The sequence below is a fragment of the Cinclus cinclus genome, chromosome Z (genome assembly GCF_963662255.1).
Source record: "Cinclus cinclus chromosome Z, bCinCin1.1, whole genome shotgun sequence".
Lineage (NCBI taxonomy): Eukaryota > Metazoa > Chordata > Aves > Passeriformes > Cinclidae > Cinclus > Cinclus cinclus.
Window position 1 is genome coordinate 83030136 of NC_085084.1, and position 21021 is coordinate 83051156.

At 43.0% G+C, this 21021-nt stretch overlaps 1 protein-coding gene across 3 annotated transcripts in view; it reads right to left on the bottom strand.

Annotated features, from left to right (window-relative positions):
* Positions 1-2974: 2974 nt before the first annotated feature.
* The window catches only part of PIAS2 (protein inhibitor of activated STAT 2), a 28066-nt gene continuing 10019 nt past the window's right edge, over positions 2975-21021 (bottom strand). Inside the window, exons 3-14 of one of the 3 annotated variants that reach the window (XM_062512743.1) lie at positions 19401-19485; positions 18745-18795; positions 18560-18650; positions 14806-14940; positions 12763-12868; positions 12141-12214; positions 11150-11310; positions 10432-10565; positions 9824-9995; positions 7488-7627; positions 5619-5656; positions 2975-5012 (exon numbers count right to left, since the gene is read on the bottom strand). In XM_062512743.1, coding sequence (XP_062368727.1) covers positions 4824-5012; positions 5619-5656; positions 7488-7627; positions 9824-9995; positions 10432-10565; positions 11150-11310; positions 12141-12214; positions 12763-12868; positions 14806-14940; positions 18560-18650; positions 18745-18795; positions 19401-19485 — 1376 coding nt within the window. In that variant the 3' untranslated portion in view covers positions 2975-4823. Of the gene's footprint in view, positions 5016-5618; positions 5657-6596; positions 6984-7487; positions 7628-9823; positions 9996-10431; positions 10566-11149; positions 11311-12140; positions 12215-12762; positions 12869-14805; positions 14941-18559; positions 18651-18744; positions 18796-19400; positions 19486-21021 lie in introns of those variants that run through there. The other 2 variants (XM_062512742.1, XM_062512744.1) reach the window with 2 other exon arrangements.

The following is a 21021-nucleotide window of genomic DNA, read 5'->3' on the forward strand; positions in this document are numbered from 1 at the left end:
AAAAGATTCTGCTCAGAATCACAGAAACAATTAGATTGGAAAAGATCTCTGAGGTCATCAAGTCCACCATGTGACCCCAACAACACCTTGTCACCCAGACCATGGCACCAAGTGTCACATCTATTCTTAAACACCTCAGGGGATGGAGACACCACCTCCCTGGGCAACCCCTGCCAATGCCCAATCACCTTCTGTGAAGAATTTCTTCCTGGTGTCCAACCTCCCCTGGCCCAGCCTGAGGCTGTTCCCTCTCCTCCTGTCCCAGGTCCCTGGGATAAGATCCCAAATCCCCCCCGGCTGTCCCCTCCTGTCAGGGAGTTGTGCAGAGCCACAAGGTCCCCCCGATCCTCCTTTTCTCCAGCTTGAGCCCCTTTCCCAGCTCCCTCAGCCTCTCCTTAGAGGATTTGTGTTTCAGACACCCTCACCAGCCTTGTTGCCCTTCTCTGGACACTCTCCAGCCCCTCCAGGTCCTTCCTAATTTGGGGGGCCCAGAACTGGACACAGCAATCGAGCTGCTGCCAAACCAGCACTGAGTATGGGGCAAGAGTGAGTTCCTGCTGGTCACACTGTTTTTGATATAGGCCATGAGCCATTGGCTTCTTGCCCACCAGGGCACACTGCTGGCTCATGTCCAGCCTGCTGTCCATCAGTGCCCCCAGGTCCCTTTCTGCCTGGCCCCTGTCCACCCACTCTCCCCCAGCCTGTAGCACTGCAGGGGTTGTTGTGGCCAAAGTGCAGGATCTGGCACTTGGTTTTGTTAAACCTCATATCACTGGGTTCAGCCCCTGGATCCAGCCTGTCCAGGTCCTTTGGCACAGCCCTCCTACCTTACAGCAGATCCACACTCAAGCTCAGCTTAGTGCCATCTGCAAATTTGCTGATGGTGGACTCAATGCCCTCATCAATGCAGACACTGAAATCCACGCTGGCTGGCTCTGATCCCTTGTGATGCCACTCAAGGTGATCTGTTCCATCACCTCACCAGGCACCCAGTTCAGGCTGACAGGCCTGGAGTTCCCCAGATCCTCCTTCCAGCCCTTCTTGGGATAGGGTCACATTGGCACCTCCAGTCCTCAGGGACCTCCCTGCTGAGCCAGGAGTGATGATAAATGGTGGAGAGCAGCTTGGTGAGTTCCATAATTTCCAGTCTCAAATTCCACTGTCACAGCTTGAAGCCCTTTGCTCTTGTGTAGTTAGTAGTTTAGGAACGGTATTCACTAATCACCTTCTTCCCCTCACACCATCCCCACCACTGGTGGTGGCTGGGGGCGGGGGGAGAAGAACTGGAGGCACAAAAGGTAAAGATCAGGGGTCGTGATAAGAACAATTTGCTGGAAATAGCAGTGATAGAAAAAAAATCAGTAAAAGAAACAGTACTGATAAAAGTGTATAAAGAGATTCACATGTGAAGTGGGCACTGTGGAGCACAACCCACTGCAACACACTTTCACCTCATTGACAGGCTCCCTTCCTCCCACCACGGGCAATGTGAGGTGGTACAGAATAACCCCCAGCTCCTGGCCCTGCCCCTCCCAGCTATTGTGAAAAGGAACCCTGTCCTGGCTAGAACCAGGACATCCTGTCCCTGGTCCCTGGGATAAGATCCCAAATTCCCCCCAGCTGTCCCCTCCTGTCAGGGAGTTGTGCAGAGCCACAAGGTCCCCCCTGATCCTCCTTTTCTCCAGGCTCAGCCCCTTTCCCAGCTCCCTCAGCCTCTCCTGGGGCTCCAGCCCCTTCCCCAGCTCCGTTCCCTTCCCTGGACACGCTCCAGCCCCTCGCTGTCTCTCTTGTCCTGAGGGTCCCAGAGCTGTCCCCAGCACTGGAGGTGTCCCAGCAGTGCCAGCACAGGGGACGGGCACTGCCCCGGGGCAGTGTCACACCCTTTTCCAATTCAGGAAATGCCTGTTCCTGCTGCTGGACAGGTGCACAATATCCTGGAGCAGGTGTGGTGGTGTCCTGCAGCCTCCATGGCTCTCTGACAGCTTTATCTGATGGCAAGTATAAAAAAAAAAAATCAGAAGCCAGCTCAGACTTAGAGCCTTGAAGAACGTAGAGCCTTTCTGTCACTAGAACTTTTGCAGCTCACTTCCAGAAACTGCGGGAAAAAAAATCACAGCAAATGAACTGATGAGGGGAAAAGGAGCAGTCTGTGCAGCAAGGCTTTCACAGCATGCTGTTATCTGTGCAGTGACGGGGGACTTCTGCATGTTAACCTCATCAGCTTTACCATCCTTCTGAAGCTGGCTGAAAGGTGTATTTGATACAGTCCACCCAAAGCAGCAACCATAAACTCGCAGTGGAGAGAAAGAGGCAAGAAGTTACCCAACCTTTTCTCCAAGATTTTTCTCGTTAGAAGTTCTTGGATAGACATTCTGGTATATTTTGGGATTTGTTGGAAGGAAAATAAACCAAAGCCACATCCTGTTACACTGGCCAGTTTGACTGAGCAGGAGTTGAGTGGTGCAGGCCACACCTCAGCTGCAGCCCTTGTCCCACTCCCCACCCATCCCAACAAATTCCTTATTCTCTTGTGGAAGCAGGAGGATGAAAGGGGGCACTGCACTGCTCTGACCCCTCATCCTCAGCAGAGTTAAAGGACTCAGGGGTTACACAAGCCTTGTACTTACTGGCACTGCAGGAAAAGCACTCACACTGTGGCCTGTGACAATCCAAGGTCTAATGTCCTCAGCGTGCACTGTTGTTGTGGCTCTGGAAGGTTTGAAGATAAATGCAGGCCCTGCCCACAAAAGCTGAAGAGCACAATCTTACCGCAGCCCCAATTACTGCCTGCTGCATGGGGTACAGTAATTTACAAAATTGCAGCTGTATTTTACTACATCCTCAGTGGTTTAGAGCATATCCTAAGGACACTTGTCCTTACTTCACTTTTCTGATGTACACTGTGAGATGTCCTCACCCCCTCAGCCACGCTTGCGTTTGACATTAAGCGCACAGACAGCATCTACAGCAGAGACCAGTTTTAAATCTTTTATTCAGAATTAACTCTTGGAACCTCTTTCCACATTCTACTTATAAGTCAAGTCGACGTGCAATGGTGATGCAGAAAGCACTGATCTGCTGCAGGCCATCAGGAAAAACTTTCATGAAAAGCATGGTTTTATTGGAAATAAATCATGCTAACAACTGATGCTTAACACGTACAAAAAATATTAAACAGACAAGAAAAAAAGAGAAGAAAGATTGGGTGCACTATTAAGACCAACATGTGAACTCAAGACTGCTGTGAAAAATCATACAAAAAAGGCAATAAGGAACAGTAATGCAGCATTAAAGGTAGGGGTACAGGGCAGACAAAAGTTACAAAACATCCTGTTTCAATATTTCTCATCCATGTACTTGGTTCAAATACTGTAACAGTACTGGAAGGCAAAAAGCACCAGACATCCAACTAAAGAGGTAAAAAAAAAAAAAGGAACATAAAATTAGCAAAAAAGTAAGATCTGGTCATTAGGGAAGGAATAATCTCAAATACAGTTACTTAACAGAAACACAATGCTTGGAAAAGCTGTTACTTCAGCATACATAGACAATACCATTATTCCAGCTATATAGAAATTACTTGGTTTTCCTAGTCTGTAACCTCTTCCACATACAGTACTGCTGAGGTTATCCCCAGGTGTGTGTGGGCAAGACACCGCATACACACAAACAAAGCAGCACGGTCATCAGAGGAATAAAACAGGGCAAAGTTGTTCCCTTTGAAGTAGAAAAGCAACAATCAGGAGGCCAGGAAATGCAGGGCAAAGCATCATTAAGCCCTAAACACACAATTCAAAATTAGGTGGCAACACTGTGCAGCTATGGCTCCTATCTCCTAAAAAGCCAAGCCTCACTCACACGCCACATGGAATACAGCAGCTGCTGAAGAGACAGAAACCATGAGAGAATCCTAGAAAATTCTCCTGCACTGGAGAAAGTCATTCCTGTTTCTCCCTACAGCTGCCACAGGAAGTAGATGTACACAACTGCACACTGGGAGTTTTTGGTGGTGGTGAGGTGTCCCAATCATAACATGGCAGCACAGAGATTGTGTGATGCAGGGTTTGCATAGATAGTCTGTCCCCTTCCTAGCTCAAAAAACACAAAAAGAGGAAGAGGTCACAGCTTAGGCTCTTGTTGCATTAGCAAAAAACATGAAAATAGGAAAAAACCCCCAACAACTCCATTTATAGAGGCTTTCTGTATGTCCCCAGATAAGGGGAAAGTGGGGAACAAGACATAGAACACATGTCATGGCTATTTCAAAGCTTCATTCTCTTAATGAAGTTTATTACAGGCCCCAGTGAAAATATTAAAAATTAACTAATTCTGACACTTCTGCACCTTTATCCTAACTGCTGTCCTAGAGTAAGTGCTTTTCTTTATTAATAACAACCTCATTTGTTTTTACATTATTGCTGTGTTTTACAACAAAATTAGAAATCACTTATGGAATCCACACAACAGAGTCAGTATCCCCAGAACAAACCAAAAGCTTCAACATGTATTCTCAAGAGGGCCTTTTCTTACACCAGCTATTCAATGAGCAGGGAAAAAGTGAAAAAATAAAAACCAAAAAAACAAACAAAAGTAAAAACAAACAAACCACCCAACCAAAAAAAATCATCATCTCGCTTCTCTTCCTACCATCAAACAAATTCACCCCACTCTTCCCAGGAAGCAAATCCTTTCAATAAATATCAGCGTGAGCTCCGAGGTGCTGGAATTCCAGGAAGGGTGGGGAGGGGAGGGGGGTAAGAAGGAGGAGCAGCAGCAGCAGCAGCTGTGTGCAATGCCTGCGGGGTCCCGTGCTGCCCCGAGGGTCAGTCCAGGGAGATGATGTCGGGCGCGCTGCCGCTGCCACCGCTGCTGGTGATGACGCCGGCCTCGGCCCGGCCCGAGGAGCTAACGTGTGTGCTGCTCTCCTGGTGGCTGGTGGAGGTGATGATGCTGCCAGGTGTGCTGCTTGTTAAGGTTGAGGTGAGACTATCCAAAAACATAGGAGGACAGTACTGCTTGAAACAAACAATGAAGAGTGAGGAGACTTAACTGCACGAGGGAAATGGATGATCTGAAGATATATCCTCCCCAAACAACAAGCACCAGATGTGTTCCTAGCGGGACCTCGGTGCATACAGAACCAGAGTTCCACAAATCTGTGACCAAGTGAGGATGGCAGCCACTAGCCTCAGCCCTCAACCTCCCCCTTTTTGTTCTCCAGAATGGTTTGGGTTGGAAGGGATCTTAAACCTCATCTTGTCCTACGTCCTGCCATGGGCAGGGGCACCTTCCTTCCACTATCCCAGGGTGCTCCAAGCCCTGTCCAACCTGCTCTGTGCAGACTACACCAGGGCCTTAAACATACTCTGAGTATATTCAAGTTAGTGCTGAGCACATATTTATTTTAAAAAGGAAAGCTATCAGTAAACAATGAGCTTTAGAAAGGCTAAACTGAATCCTCTTCAGGGCATCTTCACTAGGTTTTCCTAGTCTGTGGTTAGGTCTAAGCAAGTGAACTGCACACACAGTTTTGGATGGTGGTACCCTGATAATTACGGGAGCACAAGGTCACAAAAATCAGACTTGGAAATTAAACCCACGACAGATCAGAAACATACCTGTGAATCAACTGGGATTAGTGAAAGAAAATCCAGACCTAGGAAGAAGAGAAGGATGATAAATAGACAAGACAGACAAGTCTCCCTTTTATTCACACACAACAAATTTAAGGATACTTTTTTTTGTGGCTGTAGAACTGATTTTGCAATTCATACAGAGTTTCTAAATGGAATATACCACTGTGACACCACTCTCAACAACTACTTCAGGCAGCAGCAAAACGAGTTATCTAGTACACGTGGCTCTTTTTAACAATGAGGATGACATAATGATGTATTATTCACTGAATACTGCAGGGTGGTTCAATGTGGTTGCTTAGATGGAGGTTGCCATTTGGAGCTGTTGGTTCATTAATGCAAGTTTCACTGCATATTGTACCTGACTTGGCCAAACTGGGACATGAAGAGTGTCATCACATTAAAGATGCTGGAATGAAGTAAAGTCACAACATGCACAAGTCCAAAAACAAGCAGCAGGTCTCTTCCTCCACCCACGGGCAGCCAATAAGGAAACATTTCTAATATCATCCCCGTTTTGTGTCTAGACAAATAAAAGGAACGAAGAAGAGGAAACTACAAGTAGTTCAATGTATAGCCTCCAAGAGCAGTGACAACTAGTGTCCATCTTAAACACCATTAGCGTGTAAGCATTTAGGGCAAGATGTTTAGAATTGCAAAACCAATGAGAAATTACCACTTTTTTTTTTCCTAAATATTGGCCTTGTGTTTGCTATGTCAACAGAAAAATGAGAGACTCCCTCCCTCTCACCTCACCTCCAAATCTCTTCTGGCCCATGACATCTCTCCTCTTTTTCTCCATTAGAGAAAAATTTTGAAGGAGCTTTTAAAGGTCAGCTGCATTTACAGAACTGACAGCTTCTTTTGTCTATGCAAGCTCTGGAACTTCAGTTGGTAGGAGCTGGAAAACAGTTCTAGACTTCTGTTCTCTCAGCTTATTCTGCTATCCAATTTGGGAAGACAACTGATTTCTTAACAAGGGAGAAGTGGAGGGAGGGAGCAGTAAAGGAGCCAAAATGGACAGAGAAACAAGGGGAATGATACCCATCTCATTGCCAAACTGGTGCTGAAAGAAGAGGAAAAAACCCAGAGATGTTGCAGGGGAGGAATGGAGACAGGCAATGGAGCAGGGAAAGGGTAAATACAGGAGGCCAAAGTGACACCTGTCACCACAAGTCACCACTTCCTGGGCTCTGGGTTTGTTACAGCCGGCCAAGAGAACCCCCAGAGTCCCTATACACAGTGTTCTTTTCAAGGAGCCAGGATAGAAAACAATCAGTATCCCCACCTTTTGTCTGATATTTAGCAGCAGTGTTGAAGAATACATCATAGGCATTTAGGGTTTGTCTAGGTAAAGAAAGTCAATAGAGGTCAGCTCACAGATTGTAGCTCACCTTAACCTTTTTCATACAGTCTAGACAGAGCACCACTACAATCAGCTAGCAGAGTAACTACACTGAGGGCTGGGATGAGTCAGCACCCTCACACCTCTAGTAACTAAAACAAGCAACTACTCTCCCTCAGCATCTACAACACGTAACTACAGGATGTTTACACAAAGTCTGGCTGAGCATGACAAGAGCAGTTTCTGGCTGCCGTGCTCAAGTGCCAGTTTGTGCCCCAAAAGCAGTGTTTGTCACATCACTGCTGAGAAATGCAATCTGAAAATGGGCAGACAGCCTGTACTAGGCTTGTCTAGACATAACATCAGTACCATACTGCATAGACTTGTTCCATTAAAAAAAAAAAAAAACAAAACACAAAGAGTTAATAAATTATTTTAATTTCTACCCACCCCATAAATTAATACTGCTGTCAAAACACACACAAAAAAAAACACCTAGCACCTACCTGGCAAGTCTGATGAAATACTGGATATTGGTGGGTGATGGAATGGTACTGGGTAGTCTGTTAATGAAGGAGGAATAGCAGCAGCATCGACCGTCGTCACGCTGGGCACACTGGCAGTAGATGGCTGATACATGAGAACCCTGTTTCAAACAGCATGGGAAATTACAAACAACCTGGCTGTTAGTTGCACAAAGGGAAACCATGCACTGCTGTGCACTCTCATTCACAAGTCACCATGCGACAACACAGCTACAGCGTGGCTACTCACTACACAGTACTCCACTCTAATTTCCTCTTTCATAACAGTCTTCATAAAAACATGACCGTATCTTGGCTCTCAACAGCAGCTGTGACATAAGAGCAAGTTGGCATTAAAACAAAGTACAGTGCTGGAGTCATTGGCAACAGTCAAAGACAGAAAGGGGTGTCTGTAAGCACCCCCAGAGGGATGTGCAGGTGACCAGAGCCAGGAGGAGAGAGGTCCATTTGATTTCTCCACGGAACTGCTGCTCAGTAACCACCTGTTACACCAAGGACACAACTGACCATTATCCTGCCCTATAGGATGACACAGGTTAGACAGGTGGGAATTAAATATAAGCCTGTCTTTACTCATAGCCTCCAGTTCAGCTCTAGAGGAGCATACTACAATCCTTCTGCTTCCCCTCATGCTGCCTGACCTCCTGGCAGCATTGTTACAAACACCACCACAGGTGTTCAGGCACCAGCCATGTGCATAAAACAGTTCATGAACTCCAAGTAAGGTAGAAACACACAGAATTCTGCTCCCAGATGTTCTGCACTGCTCCCTCCAGTCAGTGTTATCCATTCATCTTCCTTCCCACACTCCTACCTGTTTACCTATTTCTGATGTCAGAATTTTGGATTTCAAACCCTCTCTTCTCAGGCACCTCTCATACTTCAGCCTACATTGTTGCTGCCTCTAAGAAGACACCCCAGTTTTCCCAAAACTAGCATTCAGACAACACTGATTAAAGGAGATAAACTGTACTCCAAAAGCCTGGCTTTGATCTGGATTTGAAGAATGAAAATATACCATATCCATATCCAAAAAACAAGGAAAATACATGGATGATAGAGAGGAATCAGTCCTCCTACAATTACAGCTGCAGGTAGCCATCTCAAACATAGGAGCATGGAAGGAAATCTTGGTGCCTTCTGAAACTTCATTAAGAGATGTATTTGTAGCTACACTTTCTTGTAAACGTAAGGAAGAGGCTCTTGCAGAAGGACTCCTCCACAATCCTCACAAAAAAGCAACAGCATTGCAGTATCACTGTGCTGAAAGTGGTTGAAGATGACCAACTACTTGCTCACCAAGGACCACAAAGACATTCCTGTGGACTAGAGACTCACCACACCTGCTCATTACTTCTGAAACAGAAGGGGAACCTTCAAAACAGAAGGGGTTTATTATTATTATTATTATTTTAGTACAATCCACTACACAGAGAGACAGACACACACCTCATACAGGCAGCAACACTAACTGATGAGCCATTACTGAAAGCTGAGCATGGAGCAGTGTGTGCTGGTCAGCCTGACCAGTGGCCCTCACTCCTGGAGGTCTGGGGTGCCCCACGGGCCAAGAGCCAGAATATTATGGGAGCCACAAGCAGCGCCCAAGTTGAAGCGCACAGACCAGGACAGACAGAAGGTGGAACAGCAGCAGAGAAGCTGGTCAAGCCTGGTGCTGAAGTCAGGCATGACTACAAAGATGGAGGAGCTGCCAGAGGATTTGGGAAGTCATGGACTCTGCTAATCGAGGTGCAGGACTGATTGATGACCACAGCCAACAACAGCATCCAAGACATTCCAGAATCTAACAGAGATGGAGGAAAAGCTCATCTTGATTCAAAACAGCGAAGTGGCTCCCTTCCAAGACTGACAGCATGGATGAAACATACAACACAGTCTTGTTTCCCTGGGCACCAGAGCAGATTAGATAGAGGATACAGCAGACAGTAAGAGAAAAGCTTTTAAGATGACACTAACTCAGCAAGAATGCATAAAGTTCCTCCTCTTGGCATAATCTACTTTCTCAGGAGAACACTGCCCACTAGCTTAGTCAGCTTCCCTTTCTATGGAGAAATGTCCCTGCAAACACAGCAACAGTCAGCGCAAGTATTTTGTGAGGTGTAAATCTATTTAATAGTGTTTTGCCTGTACAAAGTCACTGTATCAGTACAACCTTCTACAGGAGAGGCCTAGACATTCTCCTCTGCAAGTGTAGAGCTGGTTTCCAAGTACATTTTTCTCCCAATCAGTTTAGCTGAGACATTACAGAATAACAACTAACTTTAAAATTGACAAACCCTTTGGTTGGGCTTCCGTGTATTTCAGACATAAACATGCACTTCATTTTGGCTGGAGGATCTTCTTCTTCATCAGAAGAGCTTTCCACAGTCAAGTCGATAACATCAACCTTCTTCTTGTTTACCTCACTGGCCACTGTCACGGAGCATGGCTTGCTAACAACACTGGAACCTGAAGAAGAAAATAAAACATCATTGTTCTCTAAAAGCTGGTGACGTCAGCAGTTTCTATCTGCAAGAGAACCAGGAACTCAGATCCTGTATAATAGATCACCATCCTGGCCATTACAAAGAATGTTATGCCCCAGTACCTGCTTTATGATCCTTCTCTGTCACACTGAGACTATTGAAGAACAGATTTTTCTCTTCACTTACCATTTTAAGGATGTAAAACAAAAGCAACCTTTAATTTTCTTAACTGCTATTGTAAAGAACAAAGACCAAAAACGTACTCTTAGAGACCTTTTCTTTTCTAGTTTAAATTACATGAAGCTTAGAAGCAGCAATTCCTCCACAAAACAAACACCAACATCCACATGCATTATCCAAGCTTCAACTAAGTCTCCAAGACTTGTGCTGCTTTGCTACCAGTACCCAAATTTACATACTTTCTATTTTGGTGCACTGTGGACTGGACACTTTCACAGCTTCCTTCTTTGGCCTCATGGGGCACCAGGAGCCATCTTCCTGGAATTTGATCTCATCCACATCAGAACATTCATTAAGGATTTCCATAAAGAGGCTGAAAAAATAAAGTTTCACTTTTGATGCTAAGTGACATTTTGATTCTCAGTGAAAAGGAGACACAGAGAAGATAATTATGATCACCTTCTACCCACTGTGTCTTCCCTCCCCCAATTCCTCTTTACCTGAAAGCCTGTAATTACAGCCTTGGCAGGTATGAGGAAATACAATTATCCCAACCTAGCCATAGTTCACGCTGACACTACTGCAATGCACAGAATTTCATACTGAAGCACGAAACCATAATCCCCTGAACCAAGTCAGACAATTATTACAAGTTAGAAGTTACATTTTCAAGTTAACGCCTTCCACAGAGACATGCAAAAGGAAGATCTATCCTTAGATACTGCATTTATAATTCTCCAGAGGAAATACACTGAGACTCAAGAGTTTGATGGTGCAGTTAGGAGATAAACCTGCACAGCTCATTATGGGAAGAGAAACTAATGGAGTCCAATGGTTCCTCCTCCAGTCTGAAGTATTTTGACAAAAATAGTATGAAATGGCTGAACCTCAAGTCACAAAGTAGCTACTAACTATATAATGAAAAATTCCAAGTAATCTGCAAAACCAGTCTCTTACCCATCTAGTATTAGGCTCTCATAAGCTGCCTTTTTGTCACAGACAGGGCAGATCCAGGTAGGCTTCTTTTCATTCATTTGAAGATAAAGAGCAGCATCAAAACATTGCAGGTGTGTGCAAGTCACAGCACGGCATGGGATTGTCAGTCTCATTTTTCCCAGCTGCAGGAGATGCATTTAAAGGGTGTCAGAACAGACAGAGAGGACAGAGAAATAGGACTGAATGGCTTACAATGAATCCAGGGACATTTGGTGAAACAAGTCTTCCTGCTTGCTCCAGAAGTGCCTGGGGCTAAGGGTGCTTCAAGTAAATCCACTCCATCACAGCACCCACACAGTGCTCCTAAAGGAAAAATGAAGCCCTGGTCCGAGGCTTCATTCCCCACAATGAGAACACTTCTAATGGACCTGCAACAATGTTCTTTACAGGACTTCATTTTTATTAAACCATCTACTGAAGTACCCACTTCCATAGTTTTCTTTTAATCCAATATTTCAGGTGTTTTCCTGAGCTCCAGGTACTTGTTATACTCAGAATGACCAATTTCTACCTGGGAAGAGAACCCCCAAGGCAGCATTACCTTGTTATAAGGTGATTACCTGTTTTTTGTTTGCTACTGTATCTGCAGTACAGGCAAAGCCACCAAGATTAGGAGATAAGAAGTTTTAATTATCACTCCATCCTTTAATTATTCTGTCAGCCTGCCTGATTAGCCTCAGCATGTCAATATCACAGATTAATCCTTCTACAGGCCTCACTGTACACAAGCAGCAGCTTGACTCAGTGCATCACAGCTGAGGCATTCACATTCCTAAACCACAGCTGGATTACTGCTTGTTGATGCACCCTTCTCCCCATAATTTTATCTTGGCTTGTTGATAAAATATAAAACCAGTGAGGTTTCCAAAGCAAGGCCTTCAAAAAGCAGCCCAATTCTGCACTAAACATGAAAATATGAATCTGTTATCTGGAAACTTGCAGCCATACTTACAGGACACATCAGAGAGACCCGCAGACTGGTTGTGGCAATCTCACTATCAGGATCTGCAGTTAGTTTTTCTTTAACTATTAAAATAAATAAGTAAGTTATACATAGGGGTCATTATTTCAAATGCCAACCTTGATTCAGCAGTACATGCACTTTTCTTTCAGCTATCTAAAAAAATTAATCTAGGAAACTTATTTGCAAATATTTTCACTACTTATAAGCAACTGGCAAACTGCATCCCATTATCTGATGTTGTCTGACTGCAGATGCAGTAACTACCACAATAAAGCAAACTCAACCCAACATGTCAAGAGACAAAGAAACCATTAGGAGTGAGGTACAAGTGAAGAGAACTCAGGACATCTGTACTTCACAGCTCAGCACATTCAGGAGTGCTCGTGGCATTCCCATAATCACATTTTAGATGGGATCTCTGGGTTTGCTCCCTAAAAACCCTGATTGAAAAAGAGTGTGATGCCTCACCAACAGCCAAGAGAACCTGTTAAAACCCTGTATATGGACCTTATTCCCAAAATACAGCAAATCTCTTCTGCATTACCCATTTTAGTTTTAAAGAGCCACTAACTACCCTCCAAACAGACAGACAGGCAAGTTAATTACTTACTTAGTGCTCTGGAATGATCAGGGTTTCTGATACCTTTCATTTTTAACCTCTGCAAAAGCATAGCTGAGGTGAGCTGGCGAACCAGATACACAGACATGGAGTAGTTCTACAAAAAGAAGGATTAAAGATTAAATATTCATTTCATACAGTCCTCCCACTATGAGAATAGGTGACTATTTACACTACTTGCAGCCTACAATAATAACAAAAATGAGACTTTTTGCTTAATCATTATGAAAACCATTGATAGACAACTTCAATTCTGTGGAGGTCCAATATTCTGCCAGAATTCTCTTGTCAATCATGTCTAATTATCCTACTCCAGTTATGACTGAACTAAAAGGTAATTCTACAACCAAGAGACAATCCAGGCTCTTCTCCTGGAAAGATCATATGTGACATTTCATACATGTAGTTTTTAAATAATTTCTCACACTGTCTCCTTTATCTTCCCTTTTTTTCCACTGTCAGTGGGGAGCTCAAAGAGCCACTTGACAAAAGAGACATTGTCTTCGTGGTACAAACAACAGCTTCAGATAGTACAGAGCTGCCCCAGTTTCTTTATACCTTTTCTTTTAGCATGTTCTGTACTTCTAAGCCCAGCCTTGTTACACCATGTCCATTCTGCTGAGCCTGGCCCTGTTCCCCAGCATTTTCTACTCCTCCCTAACTCACAGCACTTGTCAGCTTCTTTTGTTCAGTGTTCACTCCCTCTTCTAGGTCACTAAAGAAAAGTCTGCAAGCCCCAATGCTGCAGGATAATAATGGTTTCATCCATGTAACAGGAACAACCCCTGACTTCTTATTTCTACTGCCTGCCAGCCACCTTCCTATGGCTCCTGCACTGCCTGGCTACTGCACAGGAGCTTCAAACAACTCCCTACTAGTAGCCCTGCTATTCCTTTACCACCTATAGGAAAAACAGCTCCTACCCAGAGCAGCAGATAAAGCTTTCTAATTGCACATGAAACCACTAAGAAACACAGACTTTTGTTTCTTTCCTTAAAGAATGGCCACCTGTTGCCTTACAGAGGGGATTCTACAGGCTCATGTCTGCCCAGCACTGAGGGGTTTATGCCCCCTTGGCTCAGCAGCCCTCCAGTATCAGCCCAATCCATACCAACAAGCTCTTATGTGACAACCCATGCTGTTCTCCAGGCTCTCACTTTGAGGATGAGAAGCAGAGAATTCTGGCACCAGCACTACACCACAGAACTCGCCTCACCTCTCAGGGCAAGGGGAGGATGTCCAAGCATTCCGAGTCATCTGCTTCCACCAGAGTATATTTTGGCAATACAGGGAGGAAAGCTAGCAGGAATCAGCATGAGAGGCCAAGACCACACACAGGACTGGAGCCATTTTAAGATTCTGTGCTTTGACTGGGAAGCAATGGCTCAGATCTTTCTCTCCATCCCTGTTCTAGAAAATTATCCTTTGATGTTATGACTGCCCTTCATTTATTTTTTGAACATTACCTTTCAATCAAAATTTTTAAATTTTTTATATAAAAGCTAATACTGGAGTCTCTTTGAAATAAGCAGCATTTTTAGTCCACAGAATTTGATTTTTAATAAAACCTTGTCAAGAAAATTACTTTGATAACTGCATCCAGAATTTACACAACCAGTCACAGATAAGAAATAAATAGTTCCTGACTAGACAACAGCTGGAAAAGTGCTGCAACAGTTATTTAAACCCAGAATTAAGTAAAAAATTCCCTGCACTCTCCTTTTCTTTCCTTAATAAAGCTACAGGGAGATTTACTATTCACATCACAAAAATAGTTTATTTCTGACACGCATTTCAGGCAAACTCTAAAAGCACTTCCTAATGTGAATCCCCTAAGAAAAATCGTTCCATCTGTATGTGAATCTCACATGAAAGCTACCACAGTTCAAGAGCAAACTTTCTTTCCTGGCACTGATAATAATTTCAGCCATCTAACACAAAACACTTGCCAGTCACATCAGGCAGCAGGGGAGCAGGAATGCTCAAACAGGTTATTTAGATGACTTCTGACATTCTACAGAACATGCAGGTTACCTTTCCAATTTCAGAAGCCCAAGAAATGGAAATCTGGTTTGGCACTGCTGATGACAGCCTAACTAGAGATGTGATATTCAAGGGACGCTCAGGTCGCTTCTGTTCAATTCCATTTTTTGGTAGCGGAGCATATCCCTGTGGAAAAAAGGACAATGGATGTGTTACCCAGTCTCCCCACTGTACTCTGAAACTGCTGACACATACTTGTTAGTTTTAAACAGATCTATGAGAAGCAGGCAAACTTAGAGGCTCTCTAGGCTGAAGAGCAAAGCCAGCATTTTATTCTGAGAAATATCAGACTTTCACAGTAGATGACTGTAAGTCAAACACTGTTATAAGGCATTTGTTGTTTTAAAAGGGCTTTACAAAAGTGCTGTAAAGGTGAAAGAGAACACAGTTTGGGTCTTGTTAAGTTCACTGGAAGAGTAAAAGGTCATGTGGATGCTTCGTCCTCTTTTCCACCATGCCCTACTAGAACAGAGTGAAACATCACAAGGTCATAGCCTTAGTGACAAACAGATCAAGTAATAAAGATTTAACTCAGTGTTTCACACACTGAAAACACTTCACTGATTAAGAATCAATTACACCTTGTTCCAAAAGCTCTGCATTTCCTCAGTGACAGTGACGACTTTGCCTTGCATCAACTACACCTGGCTTCATTAGGAGCAGGTGTCACCTGTCCTTGGCCAAGGCCCCTGAAGAAGGACTGCACATGGAGTACCAGCTGTATTTAAGAGATCACAGAACCAGAGTGGTTTGGGTTGGAAGTGACCTTAAAGATCATCCAGTACCAATGCCCTTGTCACTCAATAAACCAGCAGTTTATTCCTCTAGCCCTCCATCTGTCACAATGAAAACAAACCAGTCTGCCACAGCTATCCTGAGAATCCCTGCTCTGAGCTCACAGCCAGCCTCCAGTCACTCAGCTCAAACTCATCCTGTACGCAGAGATGCAGCTCAGCATCTTCACAGACTTACTGATGCATTTCCAGACAGCACTGCTTTAAACAATGAAAAATACACATTTTTCTTTAACCAAATACACACACATTCACAACCTAGTGCTTGAAAAAGGAGTTACTTTGAAAGATGGTAAGTCTGGAAATAAAAACAGTAATAATAAAAATGTGTAAATATATACACATATAAATGACTAAATAAATGAACAGCCTCTTTCACTCACTAGTCCAGTATGCCATGAGGGCTTTATCCCAGAACACAGAGGCAGCAGACATATGGGAACTGGTGACGCTTTCACATTTTAAAGACAGAATTATTTCACATGACAGTGAATCCAACTTCTCTTACATTTCCTGGTTGTTTTTTTTTTCCAGAGAGACACTCTGCAGTCAGTGTACATGCTTCATTTCAGGGAAGCTTTTAGTGTTTTCTTCCACAGAACATATTCTTGAGAAGTCTCACAGTCCTAAAACAATATAGAACCTTCCCTTCCTATCCTTCGAGGAGCATTCTGCTGTTCTACCAACCAGCGTGGCCTGGCAGTGTTTAGGCAGTTCCAATTCCAGTGGCAAGAAACTACCAATATTATTTGGGCCTTGATGGTTCTTATTATTTGGGCCATGGTTCTTCAAAGAAGCACACTACTTAAGGCATGCATCATCTGCTACAGCAAGGAAATTCATCAAGAGAAAGCATAACTGCTTATTTATTTGACTTTTCCCAGTGACAAGGATGCAGGATACAAGGAAATATAGTGTTAGCATAAAGCACAACCCAGTGCAGTACTGGCACACAGGCAGCATTTCTCTGAAGCTTCTGGTAAGGATTGCAGGCAAGGAGATGACCAAGAAAAATTTACAGACCTCTGCAGAGGCAGGAACTGCCCTACCAGGCAAAGACAGAAGTTCACTTATGAACTGTGCAAGTGGGCAGTAGAAGCTGGCATGACTGGTTAATTACCTAACAATACTGCAATGGACTAGAGGGGTCTTTGAGGCAAAGAAGGTATCTTACGCTTCCTGCAACAGAAAGAAGTGCCAGATGATGCAGAGAGAGACCAAATCAACAAAAAAAGTCCACAGAAGCAATCAGACTATTTGTCATTCAGCTCATAGTGAATGAGGAGGCGAAGGCAAGTTGCCAAGACAATAGTGTTTTATTCACTCTCCCACCTAAGGTTCAGCTGAAGAGATTTAAAAAATCATCTTATGTGCAGGAAGAACCTAGCGGATTTAGGTCTAAAGCAAAGTAATAATCCAAGATTAGCAGTAGTTTCTGCTACAATTGTGACACATTATGCACAAAATGGAGAGCACAGCAGGGTGGAACCTGTATTAACAAGACTGAGAATCAACTGACACTGATGTCTGTAAGATAACATGAGACCAAACTCTTTTTTGTTGGTTGCTGAAAGACAATCTGCAGAAGAGAAACCCCTCAAAGTTACAGAATGTAACCAGCATTAGCAGAAAGCACTGACCAGAAAACACCAGAAAGAAACCCTTTTATAACCTGAAGACCTAAGTAGGAGAAAGAGAGCTTAAGGAGTCACATATAAGCTGAGGCAAAAAAAAGAGAAAAAAAACACTCACAATTGCACATGGGAGGAAGAAGGGTACAATATATCTGACACACCAAGGTGGTTAAAAACATTCTGAAAAAGGTTTCACACCTCCTCTCTCCAAACCCACTACAGAAAAAACCCTCTGTTCTAAGGGGGCATGAATTTTTCCACCCTTTATAGCCTCAAAAAGTATTTCTGAATGGGTTGTGCAACAGTTTCTCTGTTCTACTGGAAGAAAAAAACCCATTCCAGAGATATTTTGAGAATGACAGCTTTTCCCCCTGTCTATATCCAAGCCTCCAGATGACCCTGTGACTATGTACTATTTTTTGTAGCATCAGACATCCCTGAAGTGTGACTGCCAACAGTGTTCTGTTACAGTATCAGCACGTGTAGGATCGTATTTACAGGAAAATGGACATCTAAATGAACCAGCCTAACTTTCTGAATGAGGTCCTCCCTGTGGATAAAAAAGCTGAAGAAGAAAGAAGCAGAAAGTTGCTGACAAACACTGGGATGACAACCTGACTAAAATGATGCTTACAGTATCAACAAATTAGGTTAAGAAAAAGTGTGCTTGCCTCATGGACAAAGTGGAGCTACCAATTAAATAATGGGTGACTGTGTAATCCAAGATAAGTAGTAAATATAAACAATGTTTAGAAGTATAATATACAGCTTTTGCTTGAAACACATTGAATCGTGCAGAGTCCTTTGTCTTCTCTCCTCAAGCTCATGCTGGGAACCCTAAAAGGTGCCTGTTCTTCATCCCCACAACAAATTGTGCCCTAACCAGACACATGCAGAGCAGTGCACAAATGGCACACAAGAGACTGATGCCATAGAACAAGAAGGAACTCAAGCCTATCACAAACACAGGCAGCCCAAAAAGCAAGGGCCACCACCCTCAAATCAACTCCTCAAATGAGCAGCTGGGAGGAAGATTCTCCATGAAGACACTAGATTGTTTCTGATTTAGTTATGTTGACAGTAAAATACAAGATTTGCTATAGGAGGCTTAAGTCCATGCTGTAAGATGTGGCTGTAGTATGATTAACAGCAGTAATGGCTATCTCACACAGCAAATGTACAAACTCCATGTCTACCATTAGAGAAACCTGAGTGATAATAAACAGCTTGAGTGTTTTTGCAAGCTAACACTACAGAAAAACACATACACACTCCACAAGTCACCAAGAAGCCACAAATGCATACATACATACTTACTGGCAACGGGAACAGCTTCCCATTTACTTTAATGCACAAACTATTAGGATAATTATCCTCTTGAGGGCAGCTTGTCTCTGCTAGGCATAGCCTGTATCCATGGAAAAAGAAAGCATCATTTTCAAGTGTCCCCACAAACATCCATCAGCCAATTCAGTTTTCAGAGAACACCACACAAAATGTACCTTAGCTGAACTTGGACTGTGTAATCTCTCCTGCCTCCAGGCAAGAAGTCCCTGTGACAAAGAAAAAGAGAAGTACACTCTTAGCAGGACTCATATTGCATCCATGCAGAGAAACAACTGATACACCTGCCCCAGCAGCACCAAACTTCGCTCTTATTTTTGTTTTACTGAGCTATGAACACCTTACAATTGACATTTTTGTTTAACTACTGCCAAGTTACATGGGACTTTGGGATCAGTATCCATCAAAACTTCACAGAACAATGAAGTAGGATGCTGCCAGGGATGAAAAAGCATCTGTGAACTCTCACAGTTTACAACATCAACCCTGGGAAAAAAACAGAAAAGCAGGCTTCCATCCCTACAACCAAGAGGAATGTAGGGAAACTTCCTGTCTCTCTAAACAGTGACAATTATTTGTAACTGAGTAATTGCTAATTTTTTAACAGGGTACAATTTCCACAAAATGCACACAAATTCTGTGCATAGTTGCTCCTGAAGGAAACAGAACAGATATAAACTCAAGAGTAACTTTAGTGAGGATTATCAATCTGCATCTGAAGAGTAAGTGATGCATATGGTGAACCAAAACCTCACACTTTCTCCTGAAATTTTGTAAAAGTTTACCTACACTATAACACACTCTTACTTCTTACCTGGAAATACAGATTTCTCTGACCTGCTGAGGTGTTAAAGCAAAGATAAAAAACTTCTCCTGGAACCTCTGAATACTGCTCTGTACTAGAAGAAGAAAAAAAAGACACAAAAGAGGTTGAACCATGGTGATCAAAGCTGTTGATTAAAACAGGATCTGCAGTTTATGCCTGGAACAAGGCATATGAATATACTCAAATGGTGGTTGAACTGCATTTAACTGTTTACAAAAAAAAAAAAAAAAAAAGCAATGGAACAAATCTTTCATTAAACTGCATTCAGATGGTTTAATATCACATTACACTTCAGTATTAAACCAGCTTGGCAAACTGTGTTACAATCCTTTCTCCCAAAGGAGGAAAGTTCGAACAAATACACAACAAAATATTTATTTGGACACCTGACAAAAGGAATACCACTGAGACGCCAATAACTACTGTAATGCACTATAGGAAGAACATGTGCAGCAGAAAATGGACAGCTGGAAAATTCATGAACAGCTACACATAACTAACTAAACTAAATCTTTGGGGAGGAATGAAAGGAGCACAAACCCTCAAGCCAGAGAAGCCAGCTAGATTTCATATCCGGAGTTACCTTTAGTGGCATCCGACAAATAAACAAACATACAAATAAATAAATAAATAAAATATTCTCATCAGAATCCAACTTATCTGTCAGTGATAAGAATTGGCAATATTTTAGTATTTAAAGTTTACAGTAGGCACATGTCACTTTCCTACTTTCTTTGAAACTTAAGAGAAGTTAAAAATTCTGACCTGAAGTACAGGTAGATTAGACACGTGAAATTTAAAATAAGCAGCAGGGAGGACAAATGCAAAAATAGCACAACTAAACCTGACAAATTTGGGAGAGTTGGATTATCTTGTATCCTGTGATGTTCAGGGGAGATTGTTTCTATACCCAGAAAAAAAAAAAACCACAAGAAAAGGAGGCAAACATGAAATGGAACCCAGCTGGAGTAAACACAGAGTTCCTCAAGTAATTCCAAATAGCTACAACATGCATGTATACACACACACTACAGAGCACATTTGATATTTAAGAATAATACTTGAGCACACGTAAAATAGACAGTGGAAGTATCTTGCTCTTTAATTCTCTGTGGGTTAAAACTAAACCCCAAACTTACACCTGTACTCTCGTATTAGTGCAAAGGAATACCACTCTCACCCCTTCTCAAGCATGAAGCAGTGAGGTGCACTATACCTCTAGCTCTTTGACTTTGCTGATGTTTAAATACTTAACTCTCAAATGCACAGAAAAGGTGAGTGTCACTATGCACAAACAGAAGTGATAATAGGCACTGTAATTACTGTTTGCTGGTAAAGTTTTCTGCTTTAGGTACTGGGGGATAGCAGGTGATCAACATATCCCTCACTGAGGTATGAGTCACACCCTAATAGATTTTACGATCAGTTAGGAAACTAAATTGTTTAAGAGGATGCAGACTATTTTATAAACATATTAGTAAGTAGTTAGGGAACATTTTTGCCATGTAAGGTAAGCCAGACTGAATTTCAAGACAGAAAATATAGTTCCAAATAATTAAAAACACTGAAGACTGATGCACTTGGGGAAGATAAACCTGATTTTCAGGAA